Source organism: Acanthopagrus latus, chromosome 12 (assembly GCF_904848185.1).
Source record: "Acanthopagrus latus isolate v.2019 chromosome 12, fAcaLat1.1, whole genome shotgun sequence".
Taxonomy (NCBI): Eukaryota; Metazoa; Chordata; class Actinopteri; order Spariformes; family Sparidae; genus Acanthopagrus; species Acanthopagrus latus.
The window spans coordinates 22766497-22788787 of NC_051050.1; the positions used below are offsets into that span (position 1 = coordinate 22766497).

Sequence of the window (22291 nt, forward strand, 5' to 3'; positions counted from 1 at the left end):
CCTACAGAGTAGAAAGAGGCTTGCCATCCTCCAGAGTGATCCCATTTTGAACTTGTGGGGGGGGGAGATGGAGGACAGACAGCAGTGTTGGAGCTACATCAGCTCTCAAGCAGGCGCTAAGCTGCCACTGAGTAGTCGGATAAAGGCGTTTTTTTTTTTTTTTCTTCTCCTCGTCTCTGCTGTGTGAGGGTCCCAGTGCATCTACAACAAGTGAAAAATAGAAAATATGCGTTTCATTTCTATTGGATTAGCGTTAGCGTTGGGATGGGTCGGGCACACTGAGCGTCAGGCTACCGGCAGACTGCCGCGTGAAAAGAGAGAAATCTGCACGCAGGATTTGGCTCTTAAACTGAAAAGTCCAGAACTTCTATCTGTCTTTCCAGGACGACACAGAAAAAAAGAGCGAATGACAAAAACATATTTGAGAGGCTTAGCAACAGCCACTTAACCAGCAGTCGAAAGAATATACCTCTGCAGAAGTTTCCACAAGCGCCGGGATGTTGTGCTTCGTCATTATTTGACCGTTTTAAAGTGCTTCCAAGAAAAGGTAGCTGCAGCCTGGTTTTCTAGTTCAGAGATGATTTAACTGTCCCTCTCTGATTAATCCCTTCTCACCAGCTTTCTACCACCGCGCTATTTCGGCCTCCCTATCCATCTGTTATATAATTCCGGACTCGGCCGGGCTGGGACAATAGCGAGCTGGAGTCTAGGTTTGTAGGACGCACAGGATTGTGAACCCAGTGTCCTGGAATTTCTGTAAAGTGAGCGTTATGTTTGTCAGCTGCGAAATGCAGCCGGCTCCGTGTGTGTGGAAAAGAGCGAGAAATGCCTCTTCTCACAGTGAAAGGATTATGTGGGATTAAAGAATTAAGGGACTAAGAATTTATACGAAGGATGCATGGGTAGGAACAGGTAGTCTGAGAGTCAAGCGTGTAGTCGGCAGGAAGAAAAGGGCATTGTGGCCACGATGTTGGACACATGCGTTCATCTCTAATGACCAGGGTTCAGTCACAAGAGGAAGAAGAGAAAACGTGAACTCTCAGCTCACTTTCTGGCTAAATATATACGCAGAGGTCTTGCCTGGACCTCACCCGCGTCGCTCATTAAACCCCCCGGACTTTAACGGAAGTTGTTTCTCCTGCTCTCTGTTCAATGTGCAATTTGTGCTGCCGTCACATAATTCTGCGGAGGCGGCGTGTGATTCGAGTTTTGCGTCCAAAACACATTGAATTCATCCAAACGCAGTGTGTTCAGAGGAAGGTGTGAGAGGAGGACATGTGTGGTTGTGGGCATGTTGAGGGAGGAATTGTACAATTCTGAGGTCTTATCATAGCCTGCGTGTGTCATGAAATAATGCACTTTGTCATTTGAATATGCTATTATTGATCTATATAAGTGGCTGAACTACTTATACATAGTTCCTTAAACCTGCATTCTGTCTAATGGCCAGCAGGGGGCGACTCGGCTGATTTCATGAAAAGAGGTCTGATTGTATGAAGGCTCCAGTTGGATTTATTACCTCAGGAAACAGTTTGCTTGTAGGTTTCATGATTTTTATCACTAGTTTCAAGTCTTCTTCAAACAGCAAGATGTTCATTTTATGAATTACAGTCCCGTTGTTTAAAGTGAAACAGATGTTAAAGCAGGGTATACTTTAGGGCCTGGCTGCCCTGTGATTCACAATTCGGTACCACAGCGTGTCATCGGGTCCAATCAGCATCGTTTCCACATCCGATCTGTCGTCCAAACATGATAACTTCTGGTTCTAATAGCCAAAATGGCGACCGCCATAATGCTTGTTTCAGACTGAAGTATCTCAGTAAGGATCGGGAGTGTCGACGCAGTGTTTGTTCAGACATTCAGACTTCTTTTAGACATTGTCAGGATGTTTGGTGCACACTCGAGCTCCGATCACATTCCTCTGAGTCCGAGAGAATTGTAACCAAGCCTGACCTGACACGACCTGAGTCTGGACAGCAATTCTGATTTACTGTTTTCTTTGAATCACACAAAAAACAGTTTGCACTTGGTTTTATACTGATTACTGGATCCCAAGTGGACGACCGCCAAGACACGTTGTACATTGCAAACTGATTAGCTACACTACTTGGCTGTGAACACAAGCGGTCAGCTGGCTTCACACCGGTAACACTATTTTAAAACCAAGTATAAACTCGGTCAGAACACTCTGAGTCCTATATTTCTTTCTCATCTTATTTGTTGAGCTTGACTTCAATTTGACTTCAGATTAAAGTTTTTAATGCGTCATAAACCACGTTGAACCACACGTTCTTCTTGTCTGGGCCGAACACTCGTATGAGTCAGTCTGCTGACCCGGCTTTGTTTTTCACACTTCAAAGGACTCCAGAAGTCTTTAGTTTGTTTGTCTGGGAGAGTTTGATTCCCAGATGTGTCCGTCCACAGCTCCGGCTCGTCCCTGCCTCTCCTCGTCCAGGTCAGCAGCATCGCAGCTTTCCACCCTGGATGCTGAATAGCAGCAACAGGCACTTTTGATTTCGGTGTCGGTTCCTCAGCCTGCTGTTCTGTGTATGTGAGACCACTGTGACCAGCTGGATGGAAAAATCAGTCAATTAATGCATTAGTCAGTGTGTGGGAACAGCTCCACAGTGTTCAGTCCTGTAAAAAAAAAAAAAAAAAAGCTAGGTTTGCAGCCACATGTCAGTTTGTAGCTGATTTAATTATCCTCTATAGTTTCTAGAGCTTGGAAAGACTTTAATTTGGTGTTAAACATCATGTAAATACAACATCTAAATCATTTCATCAGCACATTTTCCCCGAGGTAAACATTTAAAGTGTGATTACGTAACTTACCACCATTAAGTGTTGAATTATTTATCTTCTGCGTACAAAGTAATTAGGATCACCGTCAAAACTCTTTCAGATTGCATATTTCCAGATGCAAAAAAAAAAAAAAAAAATGCTGTTGCACATTAAATACTCATGAAGAGATAAAAAAAATAATGTGCAACCTCTGGGGAATTATATTAACGGTACATGATGGAATGCATGTATTTAAAAAACCTTGGTTGTCTTGATGGGTCCACTGCTTCAGATTTAAAGGGTCACTCCTGCAATTTTTACACATTAGAGTGTGTTTATAGATCTTGGTGAGGACTGCTGAAGCGAAAAAAAAGCCTTTTATTGCACCAGAGGAAGCTATGTGTCATCTGATGAATTTCCAGTGATGTAACTCAGTGGCAAAGTTGCATCGTGGGAAATGTAGGCAAAAAAAAAGGTGAAATCTTTGGTTCTGCTGTGTCTGTTTTGATCAGTGGCTTTTAAACTGTATTTAATTAAATTAAAAATACTTTATTTGTCCCCAGGTGGCAATTTAAGGAAATAATAAGTAGCTAAAGTGCATTGTGGGTAATGTAGGCATCAGGTTTAGACAGTTAGCCCACTGGTATAATTGTACAACTGTAGCACTTCTGGATGGTTTTAAAAGAAATGATTGAAATGACGCAGCGGAACCAGAGATATCACCTGTTTTTATTCCACGTCTTCTTCATCCTGTTTCAAAAAACCTGCCGCCTAGATTTCCCACAATGCAACTTGGCGATGGAAACAATGCAAAAAGTGCATTTAGATAGAGTCGATTAAACAAGAATAATTACACATATATTTTATATTTTTTAAAGATAAATGAGCTGTTTTCATCTCTGCAGCTTTAGCCTTTGACTCCTCCTGTTGATAATCAGTGCACAAAAATAAACAAGGCGAGTTTTTCCTTCTCTCCTCGTCAGTCTATAAATTGGCACTTTGTTTCCCCTTTAGCCGTCATTGTACCTTCATAACGGCAGGAAACGCTGTAATTGCTCATTAACCCACTGAACCGTTAGTTGTTGTTATTTTCGTAGCGAGTCAGTCTAAAGAACGGCGTGAGCGAGGGCGGCTGGTCAGTATAGAGGCCTTAGTTACATTAAAAACCTGACTACTAATTGTTTTGCTGGCTGTATTTCAGTATGCTTTGGCTGACATCGACCCACTGATTATAAAGCTGGTGGGGCGATCAATACAAGCCAAGAATACATAGATTGGGTGGCAAATCTCTCAGCAGACCTGCCAAACTCCCTCTCTCCTTCGCTCCACCCCTCCCTTTCCTCCTCCTCCCCCGCTTTAAACAACAAGATGAGAAGGCCCGTAATTGACTGTGATCTGTGTCCCATTAGAATAAAAGGCGGATCAATTGCTCCATTTCTTTCATTAAATCTCCCATTCCCCCCTCCATTTTTAAGGGTGACGGGACTAGATGGGTGGAGTGTACCGAGACAGACAAAAAAAACAAAACACATCAGCCGTCCTCTTTGATGCAAAAAAAAAAAACAAAAAAACAAAGCTGCTGAAAAAAGGAGTCTTATTTTCACGCTGTGAATCATCAAGAAGAAAGAGACTGAGGGGCGTTTTTCCTTTTTTATTGGTGACATACTGGTTCCCGCTTGAGATACAAATACCAGAAAGATGAGAACAAAATAGAAAAATTCAATACGAGGGGCAGGGTCGAGGGCAGCTCTCGACAATATAATTCCCACAGCAGCACTTTTGGTTGAATATAAGATGAAGGATTAAAAAAAAAGAGGAGGGTGGCGAAGGCAGCAGGGAGGGAAGTACATGCAGGGATGCACCAGCTGCTTGTTTTTAGATGGTAAATACATCTGCAGAGCTTCTCCTCGTCTGAGTAAAGAGCGGATCTTTTATTTCACCTGGACATGGATCAGTATCAGCGCCGCTTTCCCAGCAGTCCTGGGTACATAGATCGGAAACAATCAATAAAACAATTCAAATTATATCAAACAGTTGCAGGTGCGGTCTCTTGATCAGGGCTGGTACTGTCCAGATTTTCTTTTCAAAGCCTGCAGGCTTCGTTTGATCACTTGCAGACCTGTCCAGTTGATTACAGATAGTGTCACTAAAATACCGCAGGCTGATCTGAGATGCAGCAGGTTTTTTTGGGTTTTTTTTTTTTGGCTGCAGGGATTTTTCGGCAGGTGCCGGTCCGGCCTCAACCGGAGCCCTTTGCTGTGACACCTGGGGCAGTTCTTGTCAGGGACGGGGAAGCGACGTGATTCACTGATTTAAGCACGAATGTCAGCACAGTTATTTTAATTGTGTGTCCACTTCGCTGTCAGTATACCGGCGATTTGCTGAAGTTTGCCATTTCCTGACTTTTCCTGTTCGAAGACACAGGCAGGTTTCACTTTTGCCAGAACAGAATGATGCCAGTTAAAGATATTCTATATGGGAATTCTGCGCTAAAATCTCTGAGAACTACTTGACATGTGTTATATATTTTGTTGATTTGTGTTCTAGATTTTTCCAACAATGTTCAAACCCAGAGAACTCCACACATTTAGTCAAGTTAACTGTCTTTTTCATCTGGATTCCTGTGCAAGTCAGTGAACGAGACTAAATTCAACACTTCTAATTACCTCGTCTGGGAACATTTGTGCCTGAGTCACGTCAGATAGATTTCCGTCAGGCAAACATGACCGCAGGATCTTTCAGTTCATCCACGTTTCCTCATGTGCGCTGTAGCTAACGTTAGCGAGCAATGACAGACATAAAGGCTGCGTGTTTGCATTCAGGCCCACCCTCGCTTCTTTGTTTACAGTGTGTTGTAGAAATAAAGTGCATTCTTCCTTCTTCTCCACCTCCAGTCAGCAGTCAGCACTGCCGCTGCAGTCGGGTTGATAAACAGGAGTGAAGATAAATCCACTTTTTAATCTCTCTCTCTCTCTCTGGGTGTTTATAAGGAGACCTTGGAACAATTTCCAGTTATCAGGTATTATGTGTTTGTCATATCTGTACCTAACAGCAGCTTAAGCACACTGCTGTCATGAGTCTCAGCAGGACTTTGTGTTCAGGGTTGCAAACCTCCGGCCACAGAAAGCCTAAAACTGTAAATATTACTGAGTCTTGTTGTAGACAGAACTCCAGGAAAACCTATAGCAACATTTTAATTAAGTCAGAGTCTCGACTGGTTTCAAGTAAATAATGTTTGTCCACATATCAAGTGCGCATCTGCTGCCATCTATGAGTCTGCCAATCCAGCTAAACAGCACGTTGGCAGCAGTCGGACTCCCTGAGGAAGCCCCTTCATCGTGAGCTGCCTCTTCATTAAGTCAAACCTTGTGTGAATCTGATTATATGGCCAGATACAGGTGGTGGTGGTGGTGGTGGTGGTGGTGGTGGTGGCTGACTTGGAGGGTTTTCAAATGCTAATATGAGATGTGGGTGAAACAAAAAAGGGTCCGTGAGCTGAGCGGCGCAGTCACTGGACATCAGCGAGCCACATGTGATGACCTCACAGTGTCGCCGTCGTCCGCTGACCTTTTCTCATGTTGAATTGAAGTATAAAAAGCTGGAGAGCAGCCAGGAATAACCTGCAGTCAGGTGTCTTGGACTGAACTCTGTAATTCCTCAGAATGTGCGGAAGAAAAAATACCACAGGCAGAAAAATTCGGTTTTCTGCCCTCGTGCCACAAAACACAATATTCCTACCGAGCTGTCTTACATGTATAATGAAAATGAATATTCCTTTTATATTCCCATTTACATGCAGACGCACTGCACAGCATGCCGATTAGCAAACACAGCCGCCATCATTCATTCATGGAACAACCGTTTGAAAAATGGTCGGCACTTCTTCAAAAACCTGTTGACATCCAAGTCTAACTGTCTGGTGACGCACAAAGCCGACAGTAAAAAGTCGAGAAACATATTCTGAATGTTAAGCTCCTGAAACCTGAATAATATCAGCATATTTCACATCTTCATTGGAAAAAATGCTTGACTCAGAAGAAGCGATTAGCCTCTCAGAAACGAGCCTCAGCCTGTGGAGTCGGCCGACGCTCAGGCAGAATGCGTTTTTCATAAAGTTGATATTATCAGAGTTAATGCCCCGAGCGCTTAACTGTCCAGTCCGCTCCCCCCGTTGTTTGTGGTAATATTGCATTTCTATAGACATGAGCAGTGATCCAGCTAATGCAGTAAAATCAAATCCCCGGGGGAACAAATGAGGCCGCGGTGTAAAATATTTCCTCCATCTGACTGACAATGTGTTTTCATGCCAAACAACCAAAACACTTTTTTTCACCAGTCACAGTTTAAAAGGGGCGCGTTTTAAATTCAACAGTAAGTGTTTTTTGTGTGGTCGCACATACAGTGAATTAAATCTTTAGCGGCAGACGATGGTGTGTTCAGGTCTCCCCAGGTGCTTTTAATCACATATCACATTTATCAATTGGCTTTTCTGTGCACAGGGAGTTAACGCTCGGCCATTTGTGTCAGGGGTTACAATCACACCCCGCTCAGCCGAGCGTAAAATGATCCCTGCTCCTCTCTGTGGCATGTCGGCGTGCCGTTCTCTCTGCATATGTCTCATACAGGGCCATGCATATTTCATGAGGCTTAAAACAGGAATTGCATCCTGCCTGTTTTATTAGCATTTTAATCCCTTTGCAGATTCGCCGGCGTGTGCCTCGGTCTGAGGAGCGCGTGCTTTTCAATATAGACACTTCACACGCTTCATCTGCCGCTTCTAAAATATATCTCCTTGTCATATTGAGAGGTCAAAGCAGAATTACGCTGCAAAAATGGAAAAAAAAAAAACAAAAACCCAACAACTGTCGACACTTAAACGCGCAGGTGTTTCTGTCATGTATATGACATCTGCATAAATATAGTGTCTGTGTTCTGCCGGCGAACTAATACGTTGTGTTTTCTCGCCAAATGATTTTTATTTGGAATAAACAACTCTCACCTTGTAACACGCCACTTAGATGTTTTCTCCAGAGTAATGGCTTACTTCAAGTGGAGGGGGGGGCTCTGTTGTCAAGTTTGTAAAGCTCTCTTTTTTTTCAATAATCACGCGGAAGATGAAAGCTGCTGCGTGAATTCAAATTTAATTTGTTCAGTCATCCAATAAAACGGTTTGTCTGTCTCTCCTGCCACCAGTCCATCCTCCCTCCCTCCCTCCCTCCCTCTCTGTCTCCCTCTCTGTCTCCCTCCCTCCCTCTCTAGAAAAGCTGTGTGGCAAATTGGAGCTCCGGCATTGAATGACAATGAAGTAAAAGGGGAAAAAATACATATTGAGGGCACAGTGAACTTAAGCAATTAAATTAAAAAGTTATTAACTTTGGAATGAGGGACACTGCTCTCTTTCCCGTCGCTGCCTGCAGGCTGCGGTGGGTGGTGGTGGTGGGTGGGGGGGCTGCAGAGTTCAAGGAAACATACTGAAACAGAAAAGAGGGGAGCCGGGGGGACGGACATGGAGAGAGAAAAGAGAGACAGACGAGGGAGAAGACACAAGAGACACAGGGCTCAGAGGTGAGGTTGAAGGTTACGAGCCGCCCGCCCCCCCCGAGAGGAGACGTCCTCTAGAAAACTGCGTCTGATACGGTCAATAAAAAGTCGTCGCGCGCGGCCGGATGTCTGCGCGTGCGTTCACCTGCTCGTTTCATCGTTAGAGCGTTATTGTCTTAACCCGGAGGACTGGCTCGCTGCCACTCCAGCTTATCCTGAAGTCAGCATCATTGTAGCATTGTGGGCCCAAATTCCAAGGGAGTGGGAATCAAAGTTAATTAAGCTTTTGCTGTGGTTTGCACAAATAATAAGTAATGGGCTGACTACTAATTAACCCTAAGAAACTGCTTCCTTTCAGTGCAGTAAGTGATACTTGGAACTCTGTCTGCTTTTCCTTTACACAATTAGCACCGTTCCGCCGAGCATAGCTAATAACTCGTCCGTATGATAATGGTCTCGTGCTCCGTGATGAACAGAGGAGGGGGGGAGTTTGCTTTGCTTGTGGTGGGTATGGAATTTTCTTTTTTTTTTTGAAGTGCTAACGATGCATTTAAAACATTTTTATCATCTGTGTTTGTGTTATAGAGTGAGACTGGGACTCAGCAGCCAGGCAGCGGTTCAAAGCGGCTCCCTCGTTAGCGCTGGAAGTGAATCTGGTGCATTTTAACATTAATGACCATCAGTTTGTCCAAATCATTTACTTAATAATTCAGCAAAAGGCGAGGTCGTGTCTGGTATCCACCGCCCCGACTCCTCACTCCAGCCGCAGAGAGTCTCATGGCAGAAGCTGATCGAATCTACCTCATGCACCGATGCGCTTGTGACGTATCGATTTGTTTAATTAAACATGAACCCAGGAAAAATATTGACACGGTATTCTGGCCGTGTTTGTGTGATGTGCTCCCTGTTTTTTTTTGCTTGTTTTTTCCTCATAGTTGTCAGAATGCAGCAAAGCTACTGGTCCAACTCGACAACCTTTGGACGGATCGCCATGAAATATAAATAATCTCCACAGCTACAAAATAGCTTCAGCACAAGATTTTTCACAGACTCTTTTTTTATGTTCCCCTCAGGACAAAATTGCAAATTAATCTTTGGCGCATTCATCTTTCAGGTGCACAGTTGTTTTCATCGTGGTGAACTCTTTCGCTTTTTTTTTTTTTCCACAGCGCTGCTTCTGTTGCACTGCAACCTGTTCCCGTTTATGTAAATCCTCCACCGGTCGAACGCCTCACTTACACTGTGCACGGCGTCGCGTATTATCATTTGAATAGAAGAGAGAGAAAAAAAAAGTTTACTGTTCAGCCGAGGCGGGATAATTGTCTTCGGTCTGACTGTGGGAAATGTAAACACAAACATGTCTACGAGATAAAAACAGAAGAAAGATCTCACTGTTCATCGCTCGTACCCGCCGTGCACGCCTACACTCTCGTATTTAAGCTTACTGTAGTCAGCTGCTCGCAATAATTGCATTCAGGATAGAGGAACCCTCGAGGATCCAGAGGTGTTTTATGAGGGGAGCAGCTCAGGGTGGAGGGGATGAACATTGTCGTTGCTGTAAAGGTCACTTGAGGACTTTGACTGTTAGCCTTCTATCTCCCCTGCAGCCCTAACAATCCTAATCCGTTTCCGTTTACAGTACTTTACAGGAAGGAGGACGCTCCTTATTATCGTGACATTCACTTTTCCCAAAATGTCAAGACGACCTCAATCGACCAATTATGGAGACGTCAAAAAGACATTTTGATCATGTCCAGTGTATTTCGGGAGAAAAAATGACAAAAGACAGGTACAGCACGGATGAAAAAGCAAAGCAATCGAACAGACGACGGACGAAAAGACAGTTTTTAAGCATGTCGCCCAAGACAAGAGTAGTTTCCAGATGAACTTTTCCAAAATATTTTAGGGGCACCACGTGTTTGTTATGTTTTCCATGCGGACTGATAATTCCTCCTCTCTGGTGTTTCACATGACATACGAAGGTGATGATTTTAAAACGTGGGCTTATTTGCTAGTTGCACAGATTGTCCTGGGTATAAATGAACACAGTCTGCAGTCTGTAGTTTCTATCCTGTTGTTCTGACCTCTTGTTCGTTTTGTGAGGTTAAATCACAAAATATTTCCTCTCCAGTCTCTCAGCCTCGCTGCCCCTCATTCCACCACATCATGTCACCTCGCAGCTCAGACTCGCCGTCTCAAAACTGAAAATAATCACATGTCCAGGCGGTGTGAAATACAAATTAAAGAATTCTGTTGTCTGTTTGTTAGACTGTTTGTTTTTTCTCTCTCCCTGGTAACTCCGGTGCATTCAGGCCATTCGCCGTTTTCACTGTTGTCCAAAGTCCATTAGCCAGGCGAGCCGTGTCAAGTAGGGGCGAAGTCAATAAGCGAGGGGCCGGAACAATAGCACAGCAGCCAACTGCACTCAATTCTGCAACACTGTACTTACGAACAAAATAGCAGCTTTGTAGCGGCTCCTCGATAGGCTGCGAAGTCACACAACAGCCTGGTAACCTTAAAGAGACTCCAGCTCGCAGGTGAGTGCAGAGATATGGCAGGAACAGGGAGAGACAGGGGAAATGAAGATACAGTATATCAGGTAGGAACAATAAAGGAGGGATGGGTTACAACTGGGAGCCACCAGCTGACCTAATTAGAATGTAAAAATTGTCCTCACTTGTTAGAAAGACCAGTTAATTAAGGGATTTTTTTTTTTTTTTTTTTTTTTTTACACGCTGTGCTGCTGATTGCACAGTGAGACACTAAACCTTCACTCGGAACGGCCTTCTTAGTAGAATTTACTGACAAAGCAGCCCCACAAAGTGACGCTGAGGTCCCTGTCGACGCGCTGACACCATCCACGCGAGGGAACACGTGTGTGGCACATTCACACCAGATGTTCCACTAAAGCGGGGCCACGACCCCCCGATGCACCAGAAGTATGTCTCTTGGAAACTGCAGGCACCGGCCCACGCAGGTGGTCCAAATCCCAAGACCCTCTCCTTTGAAACCCGGAGGGGGGGGGGATGGTGGCCGCGCTGACTGACTGGAGAAAAGCCCCTGAGAAGATAAAGATTGGAACTTAGTTGGAGACTTTGACTTGCAGTGCTGCTCGGGCTATTTTAAGCTGGGAGAGATCAGGTTAGGTACCTGTGAAGAGAGCCTCAGAGGGCTCAGCAGTGTCATTTCATGCTGCTAACCAATTAAGCCACTTTCTTCACTCGCTGCACAGAGAGCAGCGCCGTTTTAAATGGTTACCACTGCGAAGCGAAAGAATGAAAATGTTATAAGATTTGCTCAGCGCTCGTGCTACGCAGATTTGGATGAGTTGTCATGGCTCACGTGACTATATGGACCAGTTTTTCAGTCTGTTAATTGGAAATCTTGTTATCTTGAATGTTTAAAACTGGATTTATAACTTCGGGAGTTAACTGGTTTATTTTACTGTCTCTACTGTATGAAATGTATCTACAGGAGCTGTTGTTGAAAACAAAATCGAAACTAAATCTATGCTTGTCTCTTCTTGTCAGCCATGTTCGTCTGCCTTTAACTGCATGTCTGCAGTCTTTTTAATCTTTAACAAACACATAAAGAAGACTATGGTTTGTTATGTCATGTTGTCTGTGTGTATTGTGTGCATCTTTACAAGCTAACACCCACCGTATAGTGACATGAAGCCAATAACTGTTTGGGATTAATCCTAACGAGAGTCAACAGCCATGCAGTGAGTTACACAGACACACAGTGTGTTCGTCAGTTTAGCATGTTAGCATTCTTTGCATCCTGAGATCAACTATATTTTAATTTCTTGAGGTCCTTTACCTACAACGCTGCGTCAAACTGCGCTCCTCTAACAAGCATCTGGTTTGGAATACAACCCGATGGCGTTTCTGCAAACCACAAATATGTTGAAATCTCGCATTTCTTGATGTTGTAACTTAAAACTTTCAATTTTATCCTCTGACAACGCTGTGTCCGTGATCTACACGACACAAACCACTTGGTTCGGGTTTGCAAGTGTTAATGTTTTGGACACTACACAGCTGGAGATTATCCCGAGATCAAATTATCCAGCAGTTTCACACTAACAGACGTTGAAACTCAGTCTCAAACTGCAGTCAGTGGCTTGGCTGAGGTTTGCAGAAACATTCAGACACTGTCAACATTTTCTCTCGCTGTTTGTGGAATGACAACTTGCATAACGCTAGTTTCTTGCATGGGACTTACGTTCTGTCATCGGTGCTAGCGCGACAACTCAGCAGTTTCATGTGAAATAGAGATGTAACAGCCACCGTGCACACTGGCTTCAGAGGACAGTCTGGAATTCACCAAAATAATTAGAATACATCCAGTGAGCTCCATATCTGTCCCAACATTTATGGAATACTATGCAATAGTTGTCAATGTTTCACTCAAAGACAAAAAATGTCAACATACCTGCTGGAGCTTAAGTCGGTGATCGACAGCGACATACAGAGCTGCAGCAGTAGCACTGCAGAAACCTGGTCTGGTATATCTGGTATGCTTTAAACAGTGCTCGCATGAAAGGTAAAACATGAAGAGGCTAAACAGGCTGAACCCAGTTCAACCCGTCCCAGCGCTATTTAACGGGCTTCACCGCTACAAAGACGGGCTGTAGCACTTGAGGAAAACATGAATGAGTGAACTCATCACACGTGTTTTCAGTCTGAGGCCCATCCGCTCCAATCTCCTCCCGCTCCCATTGCCACACTTCAAAGACACCTCCGGGGAGAGGCTTCAAAAACGTACAGCGTTACAGGCTCTTTTCACCGCCGCCACAGAGTCCCAGTCAAGAAACGCAGCGAGCGCTTCTCTCCAGCTATTTGTTTTAAAGTTGGTTGTGCTCACGAGTAAGAGATTCCTCATGTCAGTTAGTTCTTCCCTTTACCTGGCCTCGCTTTTATCTTCCGCCCCGGCTCTTGCACTTCCCCTTTGCTTTCTCCTCTGTTTGCGTTATCCCTCCTCACTTTCTTCTCCCGGCTCTCGCTTCATCCTGTCTTTTACCTTTGCAAGCGGGCTTCAGCAGAGGAGCTTAAATCATATCAGGGCTGTGGAGCGGTGTCACGTCCCATCCGTTATATTGAAGTGGTGCTGCGGTGGTGTCTCTGTTCTTATGTTTTAGTTTTTTTTTTCTCCATATTTCTGCCTTTGTCTCCATTAATCCCCTTCTTTCTTCACCCCTCTCTCTGACATTAACTCAATTTCCTTCACTATGCTCATTATCTCCCCATTACATCTGCTGTCTCCTCCCCCGCCGTTACACCATCACCCCCGTTTCCTTGATCCCCCCCCTCAACTCTCCAGTCCAACTTATTTTTCTTAGTTCAGTCTTTTACTGTCTCACATATCATCTCTCCTCTTGTCTCTCTTAACTAAATTCCAGTTTGTATTTTTGTCCTTCCTGTCTGCTTCCCTCTCCCTCCCGGTGTCGCAGCAGCCAACACATCCCTTCCTCTGGTTATCTTTCATTCTACTTTTTTTTTTATATTGACCTCAGACAGTGTTTTCTAACATCTCTCTCACCCTGTTGGTCCTTTTCTCTCCCCCCTGTCTTTTTTGTTGTTTCCAGGAATGGGTGACAGCCACTGACCTGCTCATCTCTTTGGACAGACTTAACACCTTCGGAGACGAGTTCTTCAAGGACCCCAAAGTGTTGCAGTCGTACTTCTACGCCATCTCCGATTTCTCTGTGGGCGGCAGGTAAGAGACACCTGCAAATGTTTCCTTCAGCGCCCAGCGTCACCTTTGGGAGCTGGAATTCTTTCTGAAATGTTAAGAAAAAGGTGTCATTTTAGACCACAACCTTCAGCTTTGTTCTGTTAAACCCAGTGGAAACTCACAAGCTCTGTGCTGTCCTGTTTCTCTGTCAGGGCTGAATGATAGAGCCTCCACAAGCTCTGTCTCCTAATGCATTCATGTAATACCAAATGCTAATGAAACACAAATGCTGTGTGAGGAGGTAGGGGATGCTGGCTGGGCATAAAAAGCACAGAGTCTGATAGTGAGCCTGGGTTTCATGTAATGGTGTGTGTGAGGTGGGGCAATGATCGTGGTTTGGGTTAAATGTTGATAAATCCAGCATGCTGGTGCTTCAAGCAAGCCTTGACTTTTTCAGTATTTAATCAGTAGGACGATCTTTTTCAGGTGCATTCAATATGAACAATTTGCAGATATGTAACCTTTTCTTCAAAATCTAATTGAATATGCAAATGTGTCATATAAAAACCCGCCTGTCCTAATGTGCGAAAAATATTATGGCTGCCTGGTCAGTGACCCTACACTTCTGTGTTTGATATTGTCGTTACCCTCTGAGCCTCAATCCTCGAAGAACCTCGCTGGTGCTGTAGAGAGCAAGAAATATCCAAGTAGGAGGGCGGTCGGATGGGTCAGACGCTGACTGTTACCTCCAAAGAAAACCAGTCTTTTTTGGTCCATGTCCATGTACGTAACGGATGCAGCTTACGTCATCTCGGGGATGTACTTCCATGACTTACGTTACGTAGGTTACAAGGCTGAACTTACTCAAAGTACGATAACAAATTACGTTTTGTGCCTAAACGTAACCAAATCTCAACCATTTTACAATGTTGACAACAGGCTAAAAGTCATAATATGTCATAATTGTTTAACTGCAAGCTTTATTGAGAAAGTCTAATATTGCATATCAAGTATTATTGCCAACTCGATCACAGAACCATTAATGTGCCAAACTGACGTTAGAAGATAGATGTACCGTCTGTATCAGGTTTACAGTATGTGTGCAGAGCGAGACGATCAATCAAAAAAAAGGAGAAAAAAAAATACCTCGCTGTCTGTCAAGTCGCCATCAGGTAAGAGTAAATCAAGATAATCCTCCATCGTCCTTCCACTTCTTTTGGTTTATTACTCAAAGTAATGAGAGAGGACACGGCGCCAAGGCCCGGGCTGCACCATGGCGCCGAGGATAGAAGCGGACCATTAAGTAGTCGAGATGAAGCCTTCATAAAGCCTGTAAACTTGATCTGACACCTGTCATAAACACTTAGGATCACGGCGGCCGCATGACAAATTACACGCCAATGCCACAACACTTTGGGGGGGGGACACATGACGACATGTTAGCCTTGTCCCGGTACATTCTGTACACATGAGTTCACACCTCAGTGCTGCAAGTCCCTCTCACTGACGCTGCAAAGGACGAGGTTTACAGAGAATAACGCTGCAAGCATCGCCGAAGGTAGAACAATAAATGTGTTACGAACATACATGGAAAATGCTGTTCTTCCCCCCCCTCTGGTATTAACACGGGGACTCAACATACTGCTCATCACTGTTTTGCACTGCACTTACGCTGCCTGCACAGTTCGAGTGAACTCCCTCGTAGCCATATTCAGTGAGAATTATCACCGAGCAGCTCCGGTCTACTCCAGCTGAGAGATGTGATATTTGGAATCGAGAAGCACTTTGGAGTAACCGGGGTTTTGTTGTCTCAGCGACAACGGAAATAACTGGGTCTGAGCCTCAGGCAAGCACACGTCTGGATGCGGGACAGCTGGCTAAATTTGACAGAGCCTGCCACTCAGCGACAAGTCCCTGTCCCCTATCACAGCCACTCCACAAAAACCCGACGACGCTGCCAGGAAATATCACACACAGCAAGGCGTAGCTGCCACTGTGCTCCAGAGGAAATTATTTGTTTCCCAAAAGCGGGTGGGAGAGGAAATTAGCAGATATTTCACGATCTTGTTGTGAAAATTGACTTAATAAACCATGTTATCTACTTTTTAATAGTTACACATTACAGATGGTGTGCAGGCAAAGAGATATACAGTTAATAAAGGCTCATAATGCACAAACTGGTAATCTTAGAGATGCATGCTTGTTGCCGTGATGTTTGGCACTCTTGGGCGCATTAAGACTGAGTGCACAGTTGCTGAAGGGGAATGAAAAACACACCTCATCTCAGGCCACATTATGCCGGATGGATGATAATAGGAAGTGACAACTCCGTACGGTGGAAACACCTTCTCACTTTCCCCTCTCCTCTGCCTTCTACTCCATTCACTGTGTGTGTGTGTGTGTGTGTGTGTTTTGGAAAAAAAAGGGTTGTATCCTTTACATAACCAGCTGTCTGTCTTTCCCCTCAGATGTAAGTGTAACGGTCACGCCAGCGAGTGCTCTGAGGGGGAACACGGGAGGCTGGTCTGCGCCTGCCAGCATCATACGGCGGGGGATGACTGCCAGACATGTCACCCCTTCTACCAGGATAGACCCTGGGCCAGGGCCACCGGGGATTCCGCCAACGAGTGTTTAAGTGAGTAGCCTCCTTCTGGTCCGCTGTCACAAACCCAGCCTGCTGCGAAAAAAAAAAAAAAAGAGAGAAAGAAATCACCAGGCGGTGTTGAATTCAAGTGACAAGCCGAGGCTGCGAGAGGTCCCGTGAAGGCCATCAGTGCACCAGCTTCCATCAATCACCAATATATCGCCGCGTGAACGAGCAGATACTACAGTCTGACTATCAGTATGGAAATGGAGTCCACTGAGTCTCACACTGCTGTAAAATGACTGGTATTTTACTACGTTCAACTCCGCTTCATAACTGCGTTTGTCTATTTGTCTTCCACCGCATCTCCTTTATCACATTTCGAGGCAAGAACAAACATGAAAAGGAAATTAATTTTGTGGCTGCATTACAGCACGCGCTCATTTATAACCGTCGGCATTGTAAAGTCTGTAAGTACCGGCCGCCCCCCCCTCGGAAGATGTGTGTGTATTTAAATCGGCTCCTGTTTTGTTTCCGCATGTGCAGACTGCACACACACACACACACACACACACACACAGCATTGGTATGCACATTTGTTTGCAGGCATTCTGCCCTTCAGAGCCTCTGAATGTGTGATTTAGCGCGAGTGTTATCAGGTTTGGCTCATCACACTGTGCACTTTCACTGAACGCCGTCGAGGATGAATTGTAATTGGCTGAGGGGTAAAAACCATAAAGGAGAGTGGCTCACAAATTGTATTTGTTTTTCAGCTGAATTCTATTAAGCAGCAAGCTTGTTTTAATTACTCTTACTCTTGGTTCCTAGCAGATGGCGTCTTAAATAGAGCACTGCGCCCAACTTAATCAATGCGGTATATTAATAAATAAACACACGCCATATAAAAGAGTCGCAGAATGTGGAAGGATAATAATGAATGCTCAGTGTAATTGCAAGTCTCTATCTGGCACAAAACTCATTCTGCCTCAGTTTGCCCAATCAACCTTAAATATCTCAGTGTCAGGCCACTGTAATATTCTGTTCTGTGTTTGGGGAAAAAACATTTTTATGAAAAAAAAAAAAAAATAAGATGGTGATTATAATCAGCATATTTGCACGAAGGAAATGAAGAACACTAAATAAACATTTCCAAGTGGTGAAATATGGACTAAATGAAAGCTTGTAATCAATAAATGTGTAGAACTTGGAGTGCAAATCAAGTACTCCGACACAAATACATTCATAATCAATGTTCTGTTACACTGGAATGGGCATCCCATCCGAAGATTAGAGGGTGTCAATCACAACTACTGACAGTAAAAACTATAATGGCACTCAGGAGAGCACAGACCTCCTCCTCCAACAGTCCAAGCCTAATCCAATGTGAAATAAAACATTAAAATCCACTTGATCAAGAACAAATTAAGCAACTCACTGACCAACTGAGGATCCAACAAATTAACCAAAAAGCTAGATAAAATGTGTCACCAGGTTGCATTTTTAATCCACAAAATGATCTCAGAATGACCTTAATTTGGGAATTCATCCTTAATTCACTGTTCTGTTCTGTTACTGTACCATAACTGCATACAGTGAGTGTACACATGCTGTTATTCTGTCCATGTTTGCTACTACCAAGAGGTGAAACAATGTCAAGATGGTCCCGCCCCCCTCTACTCTACTTGCTAGTTATGGGAGAGACGTGTTCATTCTAGCAAATACAGGTTTGAGCTGTCAGAGGTCTGAGGTGTGAAGCGTTTGTGGGGCCTGAGAGAGCTGAGACCGGTGGTTGTACCTGATATAATGTCGGGCGAGCAGCAGCAGCAGCACCATTTTCTGTGTGAGACTGCGTTGGCTGCATGTAATTTTAGACTACTCTGGCATAAGGAGAAGGGATGAGGTGCCTTTTTGGGTCTAATCGAATACAGGGAACATGATCTCTGGCTTTGCAGGAACTGAGAGAAACAGCAAAAAAAAAAAAAAAGTCGCACACGATATTATTCTCAGAACATGCATGAATTTCCTAGACTTCAATTCATTTGATATGCATGCTGTTTTTAATCGTTGATTGTATTAGATCTTGTGTCATTTTACTAATCTTTTGTCCAGCACGTGAAGAAAATCACTGATTAGAATGAAGTCAGCAGCTTTGAAAACATTTTTCATGCTGTCTGCTAATCTTTCTACTTCTATCCTTGTAAAATATCGACCATTTCTGTCACTTCTGCATCTTTACATACCTGCATTTGCTGCAGAAATATCCGAGACTGTCCTCCCCGAGAACGATGACAGCATTGGTTGATTCAGCAAGAACCCCAAAACAATTTCAGGTGACATCACTCTCTAGTAATTATCATGGGAGCAAAGGAGGAAGTCAGGTGACGTTAAGACAAAAACTGGATGAATTACATAACAACACAGGAGAATGATGTTTAAGTCTTGAGTGACCACAATCCTTCTATAACCTTAACCACATGATTATTTTTGAAAACAAGACGACAACATGATTATTCCTAAAACATAGTATATCTAAGAATGTGGCGTTAAAATATCTAAAAGTGAGTTTTGTACCAACACTGTCCCAGATGATAAAACCCAGAGAAATCCCTCAAAGTTTACTCAAGGTAACGGTGCGTTTCATTCGGTCACCTGTGAGTTCAGGACTCACCAGAGACTCCGGTACGTTTCCCCTCCAGCTCCAGTCGGCAGTCATCATCACAGAACATGAACACCGGCGGAGGTCACCTCTACAGATCGCTGCTGCCATCCAGTTGATAAAGGAGAGTGAAGATGAATCAGCTTCTCAATCCCCCCACCAAAGAAGTAATCTCTGCACTCTCCTACCATTTGTAAACACCTCAGAATCTGATGTGGCTCCAGGTGTTCAGTCCTCCAGAACGTCTGATTCTGACATTCTCTGCAGTTTGTTTTCTGGTTTTGGTATCATGTATAAATTTAGAGGACCAGTAAGAGATTTTTCACTTGTAGAAAACAATGTGCAATATTTATATCATCAATATGAGAAACTTTATAGTACTTTCTTACTGTTAATAAGAAAAGTGGATCTGCTTGCAGCAACACATTTGCTCCTCTATTCTCCACCAGATCAAGAGGTGTGAATTAGTACCTGTGTGATGAATATGTAGTGCGAGAAACGACTTGCAGTTAGCAGACATGAAGTGTTAAAACATGCCACATAATAGTCACAGTTTGTTAATATATTGGTTTTGGAGTCCCAAATTCCAAAAGCTACGTCTCTTTTCATTTATTTTCAACAGACAGTCGTGTAAGTTACAGTGTAAGAGAGTGTTAGTCCAACCTGTAGTGCATTAAGCAGTAAACAGTGAATCTACACTCTGACATAGGTCACGTTTTAATGCCGGGCTGCGTAACGTAAACGCCACCTGCCTCAGTAATGTCCTCGGCCCCGTCTGCTTTCACATCTGCAGGCTGCTTAACAACAGCGGGGGATAAGCTGTTACACTTCTTCGGCTTCTTTTTTGGTGATTGACACATCTGGGTGATGCCATCTAATACGACGCAGGCACGCCGCCCCCCATCTGATCCACCGCTGCCTCGGGCTCCTGCGTCTCGTTTAAAACTCTTTAAATTGTCAGCAGTCAGTCATGCCGTCGTCTTGAGGAGTATTAATTAACCCGCCTAATAATTGCTCAACTACTTGCCTGTGAAACTATGCATGTTACTGGAGGATACCATTAGGTGGCGCTCCTTATCTTGTCCCCGACCCCATCACATCTCCACTCTGCCCCCAATGTTCATGCAGGTATTGCATTTTGTATTTCTGAAAAGTTGCACAACTATCGCTCGAAACTGACGCAGGATACGGCAACCATACGTGCTAACAAGTTCTTAAAAGCAACTGTATAACACTTAACACTAAAATGAGAGCGTACCCCTGCAGGGTTTACAGACTTATTTACATATCCGCACATTATCTATAGAGAGAGAGACTGGGATTGTTTTAACTGTCATTCATCCTTAACAATTAAGCCAATAATCGATAACAGTTACTGATATTTACTTAAATTTGATTTCATTTTTAATTTTTGTGATATTTAGTCTCCCTTTTTTTTGGTCAAGGAAACAAATAAATCCTCTCCATGCAAGAATAAGTGAGCTGAAATCAATTCAGCCCTTCATTTCACTAATCTTCCAATGAACGCAAATTCAATCATGCAAACTCATAAAACAACCTTCAGTATAACCTTTTAAGTCATTTTCTAAAAAAAGACTGTTTTTCATAAACACTCTTTTTTTAGAAAATGACTCTTTATCCTGTGATACAACTGAACGGGGAGAACTTTTTTCATTGTAGTCAAACAAAAACTCCTTGTGTAACATAAATGAATGTCATATAATGTAAATGTCAAAGCATTAGAATATATAAGACACCATCAGGTTGCTGTGATGACCTCCTGTTTGCTCTCCTGGCTCCAGATTCTCCACAAACGTGTCATGTTGAGTTGACCGGCGCTATCTCTCCATGCCTTCCTGCTACAGATTAACAATGGCCACCGACCTTGGTGAATGCCACCTTTATTTATTTGCCGATAAGCTAATGTCAGTCAACCACGTGCATATCGGCTGATACCGATGCGAGGCTGATAAATCAGGTGCATCCTCAGCATTTTTCTCCCCTCACGCTCGACTATCTGATCAGGGAGGATCCATCACTTCCTCAACCTAGAATTGACAATTTCACGATGTTTCCTAGTTTAAATTATTTTGTGCTGGTGAGATAATGCTTGAAGTGTAATCTATCTCTCTCTGTCTCTCTCTCTGGATATTCACCTTGAGCCGCTGCAGCATTTACGTTAATCTGACAGGATTCGATTCAGAATTATGATGTGTTGAAAGTGATGTGTTGTGACCGCCACATAAAAGTGACCTGGCTGTTTTTTGAGACACAGGATGCATTTGCTGGAAAGGGATTTATGAAAATGCTTCATGGGACTTTTTAGTAAACATTCTCCAAATTCCATCCGAATCTCTCGGCTTCTCATAAGGCTGCTGTTCTTGCTATATATGGAAAGGACTTAAAGGAGACATGTTAAGCTCATTTTCAGGTTCATAATTTAATTTGAAGTCACTACTACAACAGGTTTATATGGTTGAAGCTCAAAAACATGAGTTCCTCTGTCTGATACCCTCTGTATGAGCTCCTGTCTCTTTAAGGACCCCCCCTCTGATTGGTCAGCTCACGCACGCCTGACCCAGCACCACTAACAACAACAGAGCAGCTGTGCTACATCAATTCTTATGCGCCAGCTAGGCTACAGTTATGCAAATATAGGACGTGTGTGATGTTGCAGAGTCGCTGAATTAAAGGCGAGACAAGTGACGAGGCGTTTGAGGAGCTGTGTTTTCTGTTGGAAAGAGGAGCTTCTGTTGGCGCAGACTCTCTTTGATTATCGAGATGTTTTACATGCAAAGAACACACGCAACACACTGTAATATTTGGTCATTGGTTGTCACTGATTAAACCGAAACAGACAAACACATATTATAACACGTCTCCACCAAAGAATATCAGCTTCATAACCGTCTGACAAAACAACCGTAATTAGAATGCTAATTAATGCACGAAAGGATGTTATGCAACATTTATAAAGTTTTTCAAACCTCAAGCACAACAGTTAACAACAGCCAACAATGGGAGCTGACAGGGATAAAGTTATGTATATG

General features: G+C 43.7%; 1 protein-coding gene and 1 long non-coding RNA gene across 5 annotated transcripts in view; one reads left to right on the forward strand and one right to left on the reverse strand.

Annotated features, from left to right (window-relative positions):
• Positions 1-22291, forward strand: part of lamc3 (laminin, gamma 3) — a 135016-nt gene that overhangs the window by 37381 nt on the left and 75344 nt on the right. For all 3 annotated transcript variants that reach the window (XR_005078124.1, XM_037117083.1, XM_037117084.1), the window contains 2 exons: positions 13913-14043; positions 16470-16636. Coding sequence is in view for 2 of the 3 variants with exons in the window: in XM_037117083.1 (XP_036972978.1) it covers positions 13913-14043; positions 16470-16636 (298 nt within the window). In the remaining variant the exon portion in view is untranslated. The remainder of the gene's footprint in view (positions 1-13912; positions 14044-16469; positions 16637-22291) is intronic.
• LOC119029905 lies at positions 10890-13499 on the reverse strand. Of its 2 annotated transcripts, XR_005078126.1 has the most exons (4): positions 12760-13499; positions 12550-12640; positions 11473-11582; positions 10890-11382 (listed from the first exon to the last, which is right to left on the reverse strand). It is a non-coding gene; the product is annotated as an uncharacterized LOC119029905 (long non-coding RNA). The 2 variants fall into 2 exon arrangements; XR_005078125.1 differs by having other exon boundaries at positions 12550-13499.